Below are 15,988 nucleotides of genomic sequence, written 5' to 3'. Positions count from 1 at the left end.
TGTTCTGAAGTGCTGTCAAGTCCATGGTCGACTCATATAGACCCCACGTGACAAGAGTAGAAATGCCCTCACATAGGCTGCAATCTTTTTTTTTAAGCCAAAATGTCATTATTTATTTATTATTGTGCTTTGGGTGCAAATTTACAGAGTAGAATTTGTTTTACACTCAACAGTTCATATACATTTGGTTTCACTCTCCAATTACTATCCCCAACCCTAACCCACTCCCCATTCTCCTGCCCTCCCTTAGCTGCAACACTCCCCCCAACCCCCAGCTCCATGCCCTTAACTATGCACTCCTGTTTGTCTAGCTTTTCCTCCATGTGAATGCTGCCCCTCTGGTGCCCCACAGCCAACTGCTCCAAGGCCTGTATTTCTGTAGAGTAGGTGGATGCATTGCCCTGGGTTGGGTGTTCTGCATGTAAGGCTTTCTACTGTTGGGCTGAGAGCCAGTCCTTGGGAGTGAGTCCTAACCCAGGCTTGAAGTGAATCCCAGGGCCATAGTCTTGGGGGTCTCACCAAATTCCATCCGACCAGTAATTCTGGTCATTATTGTGTTTTTGAATTTTGTCCCATGTTTTCCCTCCCCCTCTATCCAGGATTTTTAGTTTTGATCCCTTCTTGAGTGGCTGGCATTGGTAGCAGGGCACCATCTAGTTCTTCTGATCTCGAGGTCCATCATATTCTCAGGCTGTTTCCAAATGCCCTTGATTTTCTTCACTCCTCTTCACTTCAGATACAAGGAGACCATTAGCTGCATTTTAGATGGCCACTTGAAAGCTTTTAAGACCCTGGTTGCTACTTATCAAAGTAGGTTGTGGAACAAGATTTTTATGTATTATGTTGTGCCAATGTCCCCCAATACTATGCTCCTGAGTTGGCAGACCCTGTGGTTCTCTCTCCCAAGGTATTTGGCTGTCTTTGAGGGATTACTCCATAGGTTGCAATCTTTACAAGAGCAGATCACCAGTTCTTCCTCTCATGAAGCCACTAGGTAGGTTTGAACCACCAACTTTTTGGTTAGCAGCTGAACACTTAACCATTGTGCCTCCAAGTATTGAGAAAATAAATCTTCAACCATCAGAGCTAACAAATGAATTAGCCTCCAAGACAAATTGAAAATACCCTGGAACAAAACTACATTAGTTAAGAATGACTGCAACAGCTAGAAAATCATTTATACTTTCAATTCGTTTGAAATTAAGGCATTTAATTTTATTCAAATTCCTACTTTTAAAGTAAGTTAAATCACAATTTAGTAACAGTAGTAGCAATAATAAAGAAAACAGAGTTTACAGTGCAGCAGGCACTATGTTAACCACCTTGCATGTATCAGCTACGTAATAGTGCTTTATTCATCCCATGGTTTTTTCAAGCAGCAGTTCACAGTGAAGGAAATGCTAGAAATACAAGATGGATTCAGAAGAGAATATGGAATGAAGGATATCACAATTGATGTGGGATATCACTGCTGATGTCTGATGAATCCTGGCTAAAAGCAAGGAGTATCAGAAAGATGTTTACCTGTGTTACTGACTAAGCAAATCCATTTCACAGTGTGGCTCTGTGGTGGTTATGTTTGTTAACTTGGCTGGGCCTGGCTGAGTGGCTGGGCAGCTGAATAGCTGCTTTGGCTTTGTGGTCTGTTTCCTGTATGTAAGAAGCAGCTTTGGGAATGGTCTCTAGCTTATGGCACACTTGGACCCTGTATGGAGCCGTGTCATTGCTCAGCAACCTGCTATGCTCTGCCGACCTTGGGACTTACAATGGACTTAAGTTAATGGACTGCCGTGGGGTTTGGTAACATCAGGACTGTGCCTTTTTATCTGCCAACCTTGGGCTTGGCAGCCTCAGCAGCCAGCAGCTGTCTGAGTAAAGAAAAGCCTCTAGCTTCAGTGGGCTGGGAGCTGGAGGCAAAGCTGAAGCCCAAGGCTGAGAGGCTTTCACCCAGCCCCTGGAGTGTGGCACTTTGAACTTGGACTTAAAACCTCCGAACTGTAAGAGAATAAACTCCTGTTAAGGCCGTCCCGTTTGTAGTACATTTCTTGTCAGAGCGGCACCAGGTAACCAGAACAGGATCATAACGAATTATGGATAACATTGTGAAGAATGTGAATTCCAGAATATTTAATTGTGCTCTGAAAAACCTGTACATAGATCAAGAGGCAGTAGTTCAAACAGAACAAACTGCATGGTTAAATCAGGAAAGGTTTGCATAAGGTTGCATCCTTCCACGTTTATTCAATCTGGATGCAGAACCAAATCTGAGAAGCTGGATTATATGAAAAACATGGCATCAGGACTGGAAGAAGACTCATTTACAACCTATGATATGCATATGACAAAACTTTGCTTGCTGAAAGTGAAGAGGACGTGAAGCACTTACTGATGAAGATAAGTGACTACAGCCTTCAGTATGTATGGATTATAACTCAACATAAAGAAAACAAAAATTCTCACAAGCGGACCAATATGTAACATCATGTTGTTGTTGTTGTTTGCTGTCGAGTCGGCCCCGACTCATAGCGACCCCTCCTTGGGTTTCTGAGGCAGTATCACTACGGAAGTAGGATTGCCCAACCTTCCTTCCAAAGAGTGGCTGGTGGGTTTGAACCGCCAGCCTTCTGGTGAGCAGTCAAGTGCCTTAGGTACTATGCTACCGGAGCTCCTAATAAATGGAAAAATATTAGAATTGTTAGAAATTTCATTTACTTGGATTGACAATCAATGTTCATGGAAGCAGCAGTCAAGAAATCAGACATACTGCACGGGCCAATCTACTGCAAAAGACCTCTTTAAAGTGTTAAAGAGCAAAGATGTCATTCTGAAGACTAAGGGACGCCTGACCCAAGCCATGGTATTTTCAGTTGCCTTCTTTGCTTGTGAGAGCTGGACAAAGGAAAAGGAAGACCAAAGAAGTATTGATGCATTTGAAATTATGGTTGTGAAGCATACTGAATACACATGGACCACCAGAAAAAACAAACAAATCTGTCTTTGATGAAGTACAACCAGAATGCTCTACAGAAGGTAAGAAGGTGAGACTTCACCTCTCTTACTTTGTTCACGCTATCAGGAGGGACCAGTGCCTGGAGAAGGATATCATGCTTGATAAAATAGAGAGTCAGTGCAAAAGAGGACGATCTTAAACAAGATGGATTTACACAGTGGCTGCCAACAACGAGCTCAAGCATAGCAATGACTATGAAGATGGCACAGTACCAGGCAGTGGTCCATTCTGTGTAAAAAGGTAGCTATGAGTAGGGACTGATTCGACAGCACCTAACAACAAGTTTTCATAATGATTACAGGCATACTATTGAACATTACTAATTCCTTAAAAATGGTCATGTAAATTTGAGTTAACAGTTGGGGAAATTTTGCAAAAAACAACAAATGTAAACAAATTATTAAGTTGAGATGAGGCTGGCTAAGTAGAGTAGGACTAATTCACGGAAAGCTTTAAGAGCCAGCCACAAAAGTACAGATTGCAATTTATAGTCCACGAAGAACTATACTTTTAAGCACACAAAAGCGATAAGGAAATGTGCATTGAATTGTCCCTTTAGCTTAGGAAAGGGGAGACCAACTAAACTGTACCCACTGCCATCAAGTGCATTCCAACTCACAGCAGCTCTATCCAAACCAAAACTCAAACTCACTGCCTTCAAGTTGGATTTGACTCAGTGACCCTTCCTTAGGTTTCCGAGGCAGTATCACTATGGAAGTAGATTGCCCAACTTTCCTTCTGAGGAGTAGCTGGTGGGTTTGAACAGCCAGCCTTTTGGTTAGCAGTCAAATGCCTTAGACACCATAGGACAGAGTAAAATAGCCCCATGGGGTTTCCAAGGCTGTAAATGCTTACTGAAGTAGACTGCCTCATCTTTCTTCCACAGGGTTGGCTGCCGGGATTGCACCACCGACCTTTTGGTTAGCAGCTGAATGCTTTAACCACTACTCCACGAGACTTCTAGGAAAGGAAAGAAGGTATAGTAAAATGTAAGAGAACATTAAGCTACTAGCCTTGATCTTAAACAATTACCTACTGCCTTTTTAGTCTACCCACTTCCTATCACTCCCTCAGGGTTCACCAATGATAAATCTCTTCCAATATATCAACTGGTCCTGATACTTCAACACCTCTTTAACATTTTCTTGATCTCTATTCTTTTTAGTGGGAGCTCTGGTAGCATAGTCCCTAAGGCATTTGACTGCTAACCAGAAGACTGGCAGTTCAAATCAACCAGCCACTCCTTGGAAGGAAGGTTGGGCAATCTACTTCCTTAGTGATTCTGCCTTGGAAACCCAAAGAGGGGTCGCTATGAGTCAGGGCCGACTCAACAGGACACAACAACAAGTAAAAAGCTTAGCAAAGAGACTGACACATAGTTAGAAGGGACTACACATGGCTGCCATTATTAAATTGTATGTATTATGTAAGTTCTTTGAGATTAGGGACTATTATTCATAGCTGAACTGCCAAGGCCTACTAGAGCTCTTGGAACACAGATGTTCAACAAATAATTGTTTTATGAATGTATTTCCAGCCAAATCTTCTAGAAATCTTAATTAAAACCTGAACATTTTGAAGATAAATAGGGGAAAAGAAGGCTTAGAAAGGATACCTCATTTGTCCAGGATTGTACAGGATAGGACTAGATCTGATTCCAAATCACCACATTTTAAACACTATAATATATATCTTTTCATTAAATCATAAAAGAGGATAAGTTTCTGGTGACTAAAGGCAAGATTTATTTTTGAAAAGTAACAGCAAGATGCCTCATTAAACCCTATGAGCATTTTACCCATCACTTTTTACTGATCTGAAGAACAGAATGGAAAAGATTTTACGTAGAGGTAGTACTGTACTCTGTATTTTCTGTTTGCGCACTCTAATAGGCAAGATTAGTATGTTCTTCTGTATTAACACACTCAAGGAAGGAGCTCTGGTGATGCTGTGGTTAAAGCACTGGGCTGCCACCCAAAAGGTCAATGGTTGGAATGCATCAGCTGCTCCACAGGGAAAGATAAAGCAGCCTGTCTCAGTAAAGATTTATAGCATTCGAAACTCTTCGGGGAAGTTTTACTCTGTTCAATAAGGTTGCTATGTGTGGGAATTGACCTGACGGCAGAGGGTCATACAAGAAGCAGTGAAGCAGAGTGGTTTAGAAGGTAAGCTTTGGAGAGATAAACCTGGATTCAATTTTCTGGCCTAGCTGTCAGTGACCTAAGCCAAAATTATTTAACCTCTGGAGGCTCTGTTTATTATTTTCTAAGTGAATACTACCTATTTCATTGGGTTGTTGTGACTGATAGTATTAGCTATGGGTAATAATGGTAATGGTATACGTCGCAGAGTGGACTGCAATATACAAAACGCAGAGTTTAATGTTTACATATAGGCTTCTTCCAAGGTAGTCTTAAAAGCAGATGACCCCTTCCCAAAATAAACCCATTTCACAATGAAGCCACCATCTCAGGATTTAGCTGTTGACTCTAAGAAATGGAAAGTCCAAGAAGAGTAATGAAATAGTGAAGAGAAATTTAGGGATAAATCACGTTTCCTAGCATCAACTGCAGAAATTTATTTACAAAGACCAAAGCCATGCATCCCTACCATCAAGGGCCCTACCAGACACTCGAAAAGGATTCTATCAATGTTGCCGAACATCAATCGTGTCGTCTGGTTTAACACTACCACACAAAGTAACAGAGACTGGAAAAAAATCGGAGCACCGTGGGAGTTGAAAGAACAAGGGACGATCCAAGAGTGCGAGTATCAGGACCAGGAAGGAATGGGCAGGGGCAGGTACGCAAAGGACGAAGATAGGCAGGGAGAGAGGAGAAAGCGGCCGCGCACGCGCATTCGCGATCCCTCCCCGCATTGGCTACCCGGGCCGCGGACCTGCTGCGCGAGGAGCTGTCGCCGTAGTTTCTGCCGCTCCCGGATCTCCTGTAAGCGGCTGTCCATGTTCAAATCCTGTTTTCCACTACCCTGAAAAATTAGCAATGCACGGATTACCCCTGCCAATCTTTCTTCCGAGTCGGTGAAATAAAATTCTCCAGGAGCTTCGGGCGGGAATCCCTTATCCTTCCCTCAGTAAAGATTTCCGGCTAAGCCGGAATTGGCTCGGCTGGGTTGTGCCCGGAAATCCCGCCTCCTTATGGACGCCTGAAATTTGACGCTATTTGGAAGGGACCCAATGAGGACTGCTAGGATGCTGGGCGGGGTCTTACAAGTCAGTAGCCCGGGTGGTCAGATACCCCCTTGGTGTTCTTCCTTGTTGGAGCCATACCCAAAAGTCACTGCCGTGGAGTCGGATCCGACTCATAGCAACCCCTCCTTGGGTTCCCAGGCAGTATTACTAGGGAAGGAGCTCTGGTGGTGTATTGCCTAAGGCATTTGGCTGGTAACCAGAAGGCTGGCAGTTCAAACCCACCAGCCACTCCTCGGAAGGAAGGTTGGACAATCTACTTCCGTAGTGATACTGCCTCAGAAACCCAAGGAGGGGTCACTATGAGTCGAAATCAACTCGACGTCAGTGAGTTAGGTTGGTTTTTTGGTTATCACTAGGGAAGTAGATTGCCTAGCCTTCCTTCCGAGGGAATGGCTGGTGGGTTTGAACCGCAGGCCTTCTGGTTAGCAGTTAAATGCCTTAGGCACTATGCTACCACTTTTCTGAAATGTAGATTCTTGTTACTTCTTTTTTCCATTAGTTCTCCAATTGCTTTCTAAAAGTTGCCAGATACCGACTTTTTACTGAGAGACCAAACTCCTACCGGATTGCCTAGGTTTGAACTCTAGCCTGTCACCAGCTGAGTGATCTTGGCTAACTAGCTACCTCCATAAATCTGTTTTCTCTTTGTAAAACGGGAGTAAATAAGAGTGCCTTCCTTACAATGGACAGGTGTTTAAGGTGTTCACATTCACACCAGGTAGGTACATAACACTCCTTAGAACATGGGAATCAGAAGGGCAGTATTTACACACAGAGAGTTCAGAGGGCAGGAAAGCATAAGAAAGAAGGACACAGGGAAAAGGTAACCACAGGGAGGACGTGGAAAGAGAGCTGTTCCATTATGGGGATTGCAATCAATGTCATGAAACAATGTGTATGAACTATTATATAAAAAATGAATTTGCTCTGTAAACCTTCACCCAAATCACAGTAAAAACTAATTAAAAAGAGTGCCTGCCTTACAGATTTGTTATGAAAATTGAAATAATAAAGGTTTATATTAATAATAAACAGGCACAGTGCACTAAACAAGTGTTTATTATTATTATTAAAATTTTTATTGTTACTTCTCCGTTCTGTCAAAGCGCTCCACACTTCACTAGCACTTAACAGTTGCCTATTTTACCATAATGCATTTTATGGAGTCTTCCCTTTAGGAAAGAGAGACTTGGCAATTGTAAAATGTGACTTGCTTTGTGTCTTAGAGGAGAGCTCTCTTTGTACCTGTACATTTGTCTTAGCAGGAAATAACCCTGGGATGTGGAAACAAATAGCCTACTGAAATTACCCTAGTGGGAAGGAAGGTGATTTTTCTCTTCTTAGGGAGAGAGCACAGACAAAAGTCTTACTCAAGTTCTTAACATTGTAATTCACCACATTTGTAATTTTATTCCAAACTCAAAGTGAGGAAGGTAAAGTAGGCATCTAATTGCTCAAGCTAATTGAAGCTTGTGTCAAATATTTGCCAGAATTAACAAGTTTTATTCTTTGAGAGTTGATTTAACTTTTTAAAATAATGATAAATCTTTCAGATTAAAACCACGTGAGTCAGGCTAGGCCCAAAGTGGGCAAGACTAGATTCCAAAAAATCCATTGCCATAGAGTTGATAGTGACTCGGCGATTCTGTAGAAAGGAACAGAAATGCCCAATAGGGTTTCAAGGCTATAATCTTATAGCAAGCAAATCGTTCTCTCACAGAACACTGTTGAGTTTGAACCTCTGACCTTTCAGTTAGTAAGCAAACACTTAACCATTGTGCCACCAGGGCTCCTTACCAAACCAAATCAAACTCACTGCTGTTGAGTCAAAGTGACCCATCCTTGGGTTTCCGAGGCAGTATCTCTATGGAAGTGGATTGCCTAGTCTTCCTTCCGAGGAGTGGGTGGTGGATTTGAACCACCAGCCTTCTGGTTAGCAGTCAAATGCCTTAGGCTCTACGACACCAGAGCTCCCCCAGGGCTCCTTAGAGTCCACTAATTTATCATATATTTTTCAAGAACTAACTTTGAAAGGAAATTTCAAAAGAGGACTTCTAAAAATTCCTTGAGTAATGGGAACTATTCTGTAAAAGACAGTACAGTACTAATGTGTATGTATGAAGTATGGTGCATTTCTTTAAAAATCTTTTAAAGATGCCACTCATTTAAGTCGCGTACTGATTTCAGCTTTTACCAATGATGGGAATAGGAATTTTCACTCAAATATTTATTTGATTTTTATTGAGCATTTTATGTGGCAGGAACATTGATAGATGATAGAGTCAATCAAAGACCCAACACCAAGTAAGTCAAATTCTGCTCTGATGATGGTGGAACTGGGAATCTTCCCAGGCTTCTTTATGAGATGACTTCCAATAAAATTCTGCCAAGAGGAAGCACAGATAGGAGATAAGAAGATGGAAGATGGGGAGAACCTGTTGTTCTTCACTTTTGCTTCTGGCATCATTGGGAGTGGGTACATCACTTACAAAGTCACAGAACCAGTTACTATAGCTCCTCCTTGATGGTCCTAACTTCCTCTTTTCCCACCACCGTATGATATGCATAGCAGTGAGAATGCTGCTAGGCTCTAATAATACTACCCTTTCCTTCTGTTTCACCAGTTCCAGGGCTGGTAACCACTTTCTGCAGTTATAAATTTCTGCTTTAATGTTACCTCACCATTTTTGTTCTGCTGTTGTTGGGTGCCATCAAGTCATTCCTGGCTCACAGTGACCCTGTGTACAACAGAATGAGACAATGTCTGGTTCTGGGCCATGCTCACAATCTTTGCTATGCTTGCGTGCATGATTGCAGCCATGTGTGAATCCATCTCATTGAAGGTCTTCCCTTTTTTCACTGACCCTTTACTTTATCAAGCATGATATCTTTCTCCAGGGACTGACCCCTTCTGATGGTAGGCTCAAAGCACCTGAGATGAAATCTGGCCATTCTCATGTCTAAGGAGCATTCAGCCTATATTTCTTCCAAGATAGATTTGTTTGTTTTTCTGGCATTCTATGGTATTTTAAGTATTCTTCACCAACACCACAATTTGGATGCATCAGTTCTTCTCCTGTCTTCCTTATTCATTGTCCAGTTACCACATGCATATAAGGCTATTGAAAACACTGTGCTTTCGTCAGGCACATGTTAGTCTTCAAAGTGACATCTTTGCCCTTTAACACTTTAAAGAGGTCTTTTGCAGCAGATTTTCCCAGTGCAATATGTCATCCAAATTCTTGACAGCTGCTTCCATGGGCACTGATGTGGATCCAAGTAAAATGAAATCCCTGACAACTTCAGTATTCTCTCCATTTATCATAATGTTGCTTATCAGTCCAGTTGTGAGGATTTTAATTTTCTTTACATTCAGGTGTAATCCATTCCAAAGATTGTAGTCTTTGATCTTCATCAATAAATGCTTCATGTCTTCTTCATTTTCAGCAAGCAAGGTTGTGTCATTTGTATATTGCAGGTTGTTGATGAATTTTCCTCCAATCCTGATGCCATGTTCTCCTTCATACAGTCCAGCATCTCAGATTATTTGTTCAACCATAGATAAAATAACTATGGTGAAAGGACACAACCTTGAGGCACAACTCTCCTTATTTAAAACCATGCAGTATCCCTTTTTTCTATTCAAATTATTGCCTCTTGGTCTTTGTACAGGTGCATTATGATCATAATTCAATGTTCTGGAATTCCCATTCTTCACAACGTTATCCAAAATTTGTTATGATCCACACAGTCAAATGCCTTTGCATAGTCAATAAAACACACATAAACATCTTTTTTATTTTCTTTATTTTCACCCAAGATCAATATAACATCCTTTTCTCAATCTGGCTTCAATTTCTGGTAGTTCCCTGTCAATATACTGCTGCAACTACTTTTGAATTGTCTTCAGCAAAATTTTGTTTGCATGTGATATTAATGATATTGTCTGATAATTTCCACATTTTGTTGGATCATTTTTCTTTGGAATAGGCACAAATATGGATCTCTTCCAGTCAGTTGGCCAGGTATTTTTCTTTCAAATTTCTTGGCATAAATGAGTAAGCACCTCCAGCACTGCATCTGTTTGTTGAAACATTTCAATGGGTGTTCCATCAATTCCAAAAGCCTTGCTTTTCACCAGTGCTTCAGTGCATCTTGGACTTATTCCTACAATACCATTGATATTGAAGGGATTAGTATGGCTTATTTTTCATAGGGGTTAATAATCCATAGGATTAATATGGCTGATTTTTCAAAAGTAGATTGCCAGGGCTTGCTTCTGAGAGCCTCTGAGTTGAACTGCCAGTCTTTCAGTCAACAGTGAACACCTTAACCATTTGCACTCCCTAGGAACCATCTAGACTTTATCATGTCTGGAACCAATTCTACATAGTAAATGTCATTTGTTTAAAATACTTTGAATGACTTCTGTTTTCCTGACTGGACCCTGGGCTGATAAAGATGTAAATGTACTACATAGTATTTACAAAGCCATCACAATTCAGCATAGTGATAAGGCAGGCACTATTACAGTTTTCATGAAGATGGGCATGTAACTCTGAAATTTGTTATTCAACTGCTGTATCTTAAAGTAAAGCTTCAAACTGGTTCCTCCCAGTTCAGCCATGACCAACAGCAAAACCCAGGTAGACCCAAATTTATAAAATGCGGGTGAACTGGAATGAAAAATGAAAAATTTCAGGTCGACATGCTGCTAGAAAGTTAATTTCCCTCTTAGAAAACAACCATAGTGCATGCATTGAATACCAGCCAAATCTCTTATCAGTAGACTCAGAAACAACAGCGCTCAACTCAAAGATGGCGGCTGACCACACTGCTTTGAATGTGAATTGCTCTCCACAGTCCTGGCAATAATCCAATGTCTCACATCAGGCTCCTTAACAGATTCACTAAACCTCTTCTGAGTCTCTCATTCTACGCCTTTGACCTCTAATTTTTCCCATTTTTGTTATTGTTCTACTTAAGCCAAATTTTAAAAATTTGGATCTCCTCTAATTTCACTTTGTTGTGACTGAGCCAGTTCAAACTGTTGAAAGCCCTGTTTTAAAATGCCAGATTAATGGTTCTGAACAGTTTTTCCACATCAGTACCCCTGAAGAGTACTATCAATAACTGTACTGAAGAGTACTGTAGGGTACTATCAATAACATGGCTGTCAATAACATCTGCTCATCAGAGTAACACACTCCAGGGAGAGTGTGTCTATGTGTGGGGAAGGTAAGGTAGGAAATATTGGAAAAACATCACATATCATTCATACTTTTTTGAGGAGGCAGTTTCACTTCTAGGCACTAAAGAGTCCAGACTTACTGGACTGGTAGAGACTAGAGGATCCCCTGAGATAACCTTTAAATTTAGAACTGAACCCACTCCAGATTACCCATTAGCAAAATGACAGATTGGCTCATAAAATAATATCACCCATGAGTACTGTGCTCCTTTTAAATCATCACCTAAAGCACAGATGAGAAGATAAGTGGGGGTACAAAAGCTACATTAATGGAAACAGAACAATGAGAATGGAAATAGCGACCATACTGACACATTATGAATATAACCAATAACATTGAACAATACGTATAGGAATTGTTAAAGGGGAAACTAATTTGCCATGTAAACTTTACACACACAAAAAAAAAAGTATTAGGAGATTTAACATTTTCAAGTCAAAGTTTAGTATGGGCAGTATAGTAACAGGTATGAAAATAAAATATTCAGAAATGTTAAAAACAATTTCACACAATAGATAGTGAACTCATGTCAAAGTTTTATTTGACTCATTTATGAGGGAACAGAAGAATGGCAAAACCCAGTTCAAAAGAAGAATATGAACAATTAGATTTTTTTTTCTTTTTTTAAATTATGGTGAAAATACACATAATAAAACATATGCCAACTCAAAAAAAAAAAAAAGCAAAGATGGCACTTTGAGGACTAAAATATGCTAGACTTAAGCCGTAGTATCTTCAATCCCCTTTTTTACTTGCAGAAGTCGGACAATAAATAAGGAAGTACAAAGATGAGTTGATGTCTCTGAGTTATGGTTTTGGTGAAGATTATTGAATATACCATGGACTACCAGAATAACAAACAAGTCTACCTTAGAAGAAGTACAGCTAGAGTGCTCTTTAGAAGCAAGAATGACCAGATTCGTCTCATGTACTTTGGTCATGTGGTCAAAAGTGACCAGTCTCTGAGGAAGAATATCACGCTTGGTAAAGCAGAGGATCAGCAAAAAGGGAAAGACCCTCAAGAAGATGGATTGACACAGTGGCTGCAATGATGAACTTAAGCATAGCAAAGATAGTGAGAATGGTACAGAACCAGGCACTGTTGTATTCTGTTGTACAAAGGGTCACTGTAAGTCAGTGTCAACTTGATGACACCTAACAAAATAACAACAGTGAACTTTGTACCTTTTTTTTTTTTTTTTCAAATTATTATTATAAAGAAAGCCTCTATTCTAGAGATTTGGATCAGAAAAATACTAAACATCATTTTGGTTACTGTATACCAAACTACCATGAAGGTGTATTTAATTTTATATATTCTTCAAAACATGGTATGTTATAGAAGCCAATGCAAATATTGTATTTTTTAACTGAAAGAGTTGCAAATGAATTGAAAAAGGCAATTCTTGGGTATATACTCAAGGAAAGATCTTAAAGCCAACCTATGTATAATATGCTAAATCTGTTTCAGATTATGAGTGAATGTATCCAAAGAAATTGCTGGATTAGCTCTCCACTGAGAGCTTCCCAACATCCTCCTCTGGGCATTTATGTCAGATGACTGATGAGTGATACAGTGAATTAGTGTTCACAGGCCAGTAATTGATTCTTCAGAATTCCCTCTGATTTGAATTACTACTATTGCTTTTTCTCCCATGCATTTATAGGTCAAATATACAATAAAACAAAACATATCGATATGGGTAAAATTTGGAAAAGAAAATAGTTCTGGCCAGTGGCCACAGAAGCTTGAAAAATTTCACTGAAGGAAAATGTTGCACGTTTTTTCATCTTGAGTAGGAGCTGGATTCCAACTTAAATTTTCAACTGCATTAGATTTGTTATTCCTCTTAAATCTGAACCTTGCATTTGGCAAGAGTTATCTCAATCCAAAAGATACAGTTTCACATCTGGAATACTGTATTACTGCTTAGTAAGTCAATTCTTTCAGGAAAACTGGACATCGTATATGAAGAAACACTCTCCCACATCTGTATCTAAATCTAAATCAGTAATTACTGAAAAATGATATTATATTCATAGTGGAGGAAGAAGAACATGATTTAAAACTCAAAATTGTGAGTATTTTTAGTATGTATTATATTACTGTTATTGTAGATGACTATGTAGACTAAATTAACAACTTTTTCTCCATTATTGGCTTTTCCAAAGGTATGCTTTATCTACATTTTCGAAGTTACCTAAGATGGAATTTCTTTATGTACTAGAGATGCAACAAGATCAAATGTAGCTTATTTGCTAAGAAAACTAAAATAAATGACAAATATATTTGTAGTAATCCTGACTATAAATTAAACCTAGTGATCAGATTGGTGAGATTTTTTATTGATTTATTGTTTTTTTTGCTCAATTATTTCTAAGGTCTAATTGACTACATTCAAATCTAGCTCCAGAATCTTAAAATCAACAATCACTTTTCTTGCCAGCACTCAACACTATCCATCTCCTTTCTCACCATGCATGCTTAATAAGAGATTATTGAAACATGAGTAAAACAAATATATGTACATTGCACAACCACATACAATTTGATACTGGTAATGGTTCTGGAGTATGTACAGTATTATAAGAGCATGTGACAATTTTAAGCTTATGAGATTCATGGAAGTTGGTATTTAGTAAGAAAATGTAATTTCCTTTATGTTTGCATAGCAAAACACTCTATAAACAAATTTGTAATAATAAAATGTAAAAGCAACTGATGTGAATAAAACATGTAACCAGTATATCACTATTTGCTCAAATCATGAGAAAAACCTAAGTGATATCTATTGAAAAAATTTCTCATAGTGGTCAGTCAATAGGACATAATATTTTAAAATATTTAAAGGCATTTAAAACTTACAAATATTTTTAAGTATTAAAAATTATTTAAAATTTAAAATTGAATTAAAAGTAATTTCTGGCTTAAATGTCCAATCTTATCTTCCAAAATCCTGTTGGAATTAAAGGGGAAGAGTGTGTACATGTGTGTGCATGTGTGTGTGTGTATCTGTAGTAGGGGTGACCAAAAAAAAAAAAAAAAAACTCAACAAACCCACTGCCTTCAAGTCGATTCTGACTCAGAGTGAATCTATAGACGTACTTTGCCTCATCTTCCTCCTGCGGAGCAGCTGGTGGGTTTGAAGTGCTGACCTTCTGGTTAGTAGCCAAATGTCTTATCTACTACCCCACCAGAGCTCCTAAGTAGGGTCACAGACTCATTCATTCTACATGGGAAAAGAGACCCAATATTCAAGCAGAGTCACTAGAGACACTTTTAATAAGTCTTGGACAGGACAAAGACAAAACAAAGACAATCATCCAGGATGAGGGAAACCACCAGCATATACACAGTACAGAAAGCTGAATGGAGTTCACTGAGTCATGGCCATGGGGCTAATTATATATGACTGGGGGGAAAAAAAAAGGGAATCATCACAAAATCATGATTGGTGGTAGATTGATTTGTCACTGTTGAAGTCAGGAGCATACCCCCTCCCAAAAGGAAAAACCAAACTCACTGCTATTGAGTTGATTCGACTCATAGGGACCTCTTCTTGGGGTTGGTTTCCGAGGCGATATCTTGACAGAAGTAGATTGCCCAATCTTCTCTGAGGAGTGGCTGGTGGGATTGAACTCTCTGGTTAGTAGTCAAATGCCTTAGGCACTACACCACCAGAGCTCCTGGGCAGAACTATAGAAGTAGAGAAAAGACCAAAATTAAGAATTGAAGATAGAAGAGGGTTACAGGATTGGTTCTGAGCCTTGACTACCTGGCTAGGTGGTGGTCTGGATAGGCTATGACTCAGCCTGAAGCTTAGCCACAAGGTAGCTACCAAACAATACCAAGACCCCAACCTTAATTTAAATGAGAAAAGGACACTCTCAGGAAAGTTCCCCAGTTCTTTGTGTGAATACAACCTACTTTCAACCATACTCTTCCTTAAGGCAAACTGCTCCTCCTCAGGTTTGTTCTAGAACTTGTCTATGCATAGCCACAGTGCTGGTTTATGGTCAGAAAGAAACCAAATGGAGTCAGAAACTTACATCAAGCCTCAAAATGGAGTTAAGGATCCCACTGCAGACCACAACCAAAACCAAACTCACTGTCATTGGGTTGATCCTGACTCATAGTGACCTCCTTTGGGTTTCCAAGGCAGTAAATCTTTATCTTCCAAGGAGTGGCTGGTGGGTTTGAACCTCCAGCCTTCTGCTTAGCAATCAAATGCCTTAGGCACCCCACCACCAGAGCTCTTTCTGCAGACCACAGCCTTCCACAAACCAAGTGCTTTAGAATTTAAACTCTAATACAACAGTAAAAGTAGAGTTACTGATTAAATTAATTATCAGTCTCTTAAACTTTAAACATGATAAATACTTTAACCACCACTCACCGCTCACTGCCATAGAGTTGGATCTGACTTATAGCGACCCCTCCTTGGAGAGTATCACTATGGAAGTAGATTGCCCAACCTTCCTTCTGAGGAGTGGCTGGTGGGTTTGAACTGCCAG

At 39.8% G+C, this 15,988-nt stretch overlaps 1 protein-coding gene across 1 annotated transcript in view; it reads right to left on the bottom strand.

Moving 5' to 3' along the window:
- METTL14 (methyltransferase 14, N6-adenosine-methyltransferase subunit) overlaps positions 1-5,974 on the bottom strand; it is a 53,940-nt gene extending 47,966 nt beyond the window's left edge. Inside the window, exon 1 of the mRNA XM_007952378.2 lies at positions 5,817-5,974. Within this exon, the coding sequence (XP_007950569.1) occupies positions 5,817-5,974 (158 nt within the window). The remainder of the gene's footprint in view (positions 1-5,816) is intronic.
- Between the last annotated feature and the right edge of the window lie 10,014 nt (positions 5,975-15,988).

The sequence above is a fragment of the Orycteropus afer genome, unplaced genomic scaffold (assembly GCF_000298275.1).
Source record: "Orycteropus afer afer isolate SDZICR_OR568_19922 unplaced genomic scaffold, OryAfe1.0 scaffold00332, whole genome shotgun sequence".
NCBI lineage: Eukaryota > Metazoa > Chordata > Mammalia > Tubulidentata > Orycteropodidae > Orycteropus > Orycteropus afer.
Note: the sequence above shows the minus strand (reverse complement) of the source record. Positions and strands in the feature narration are given on the sequence as shown.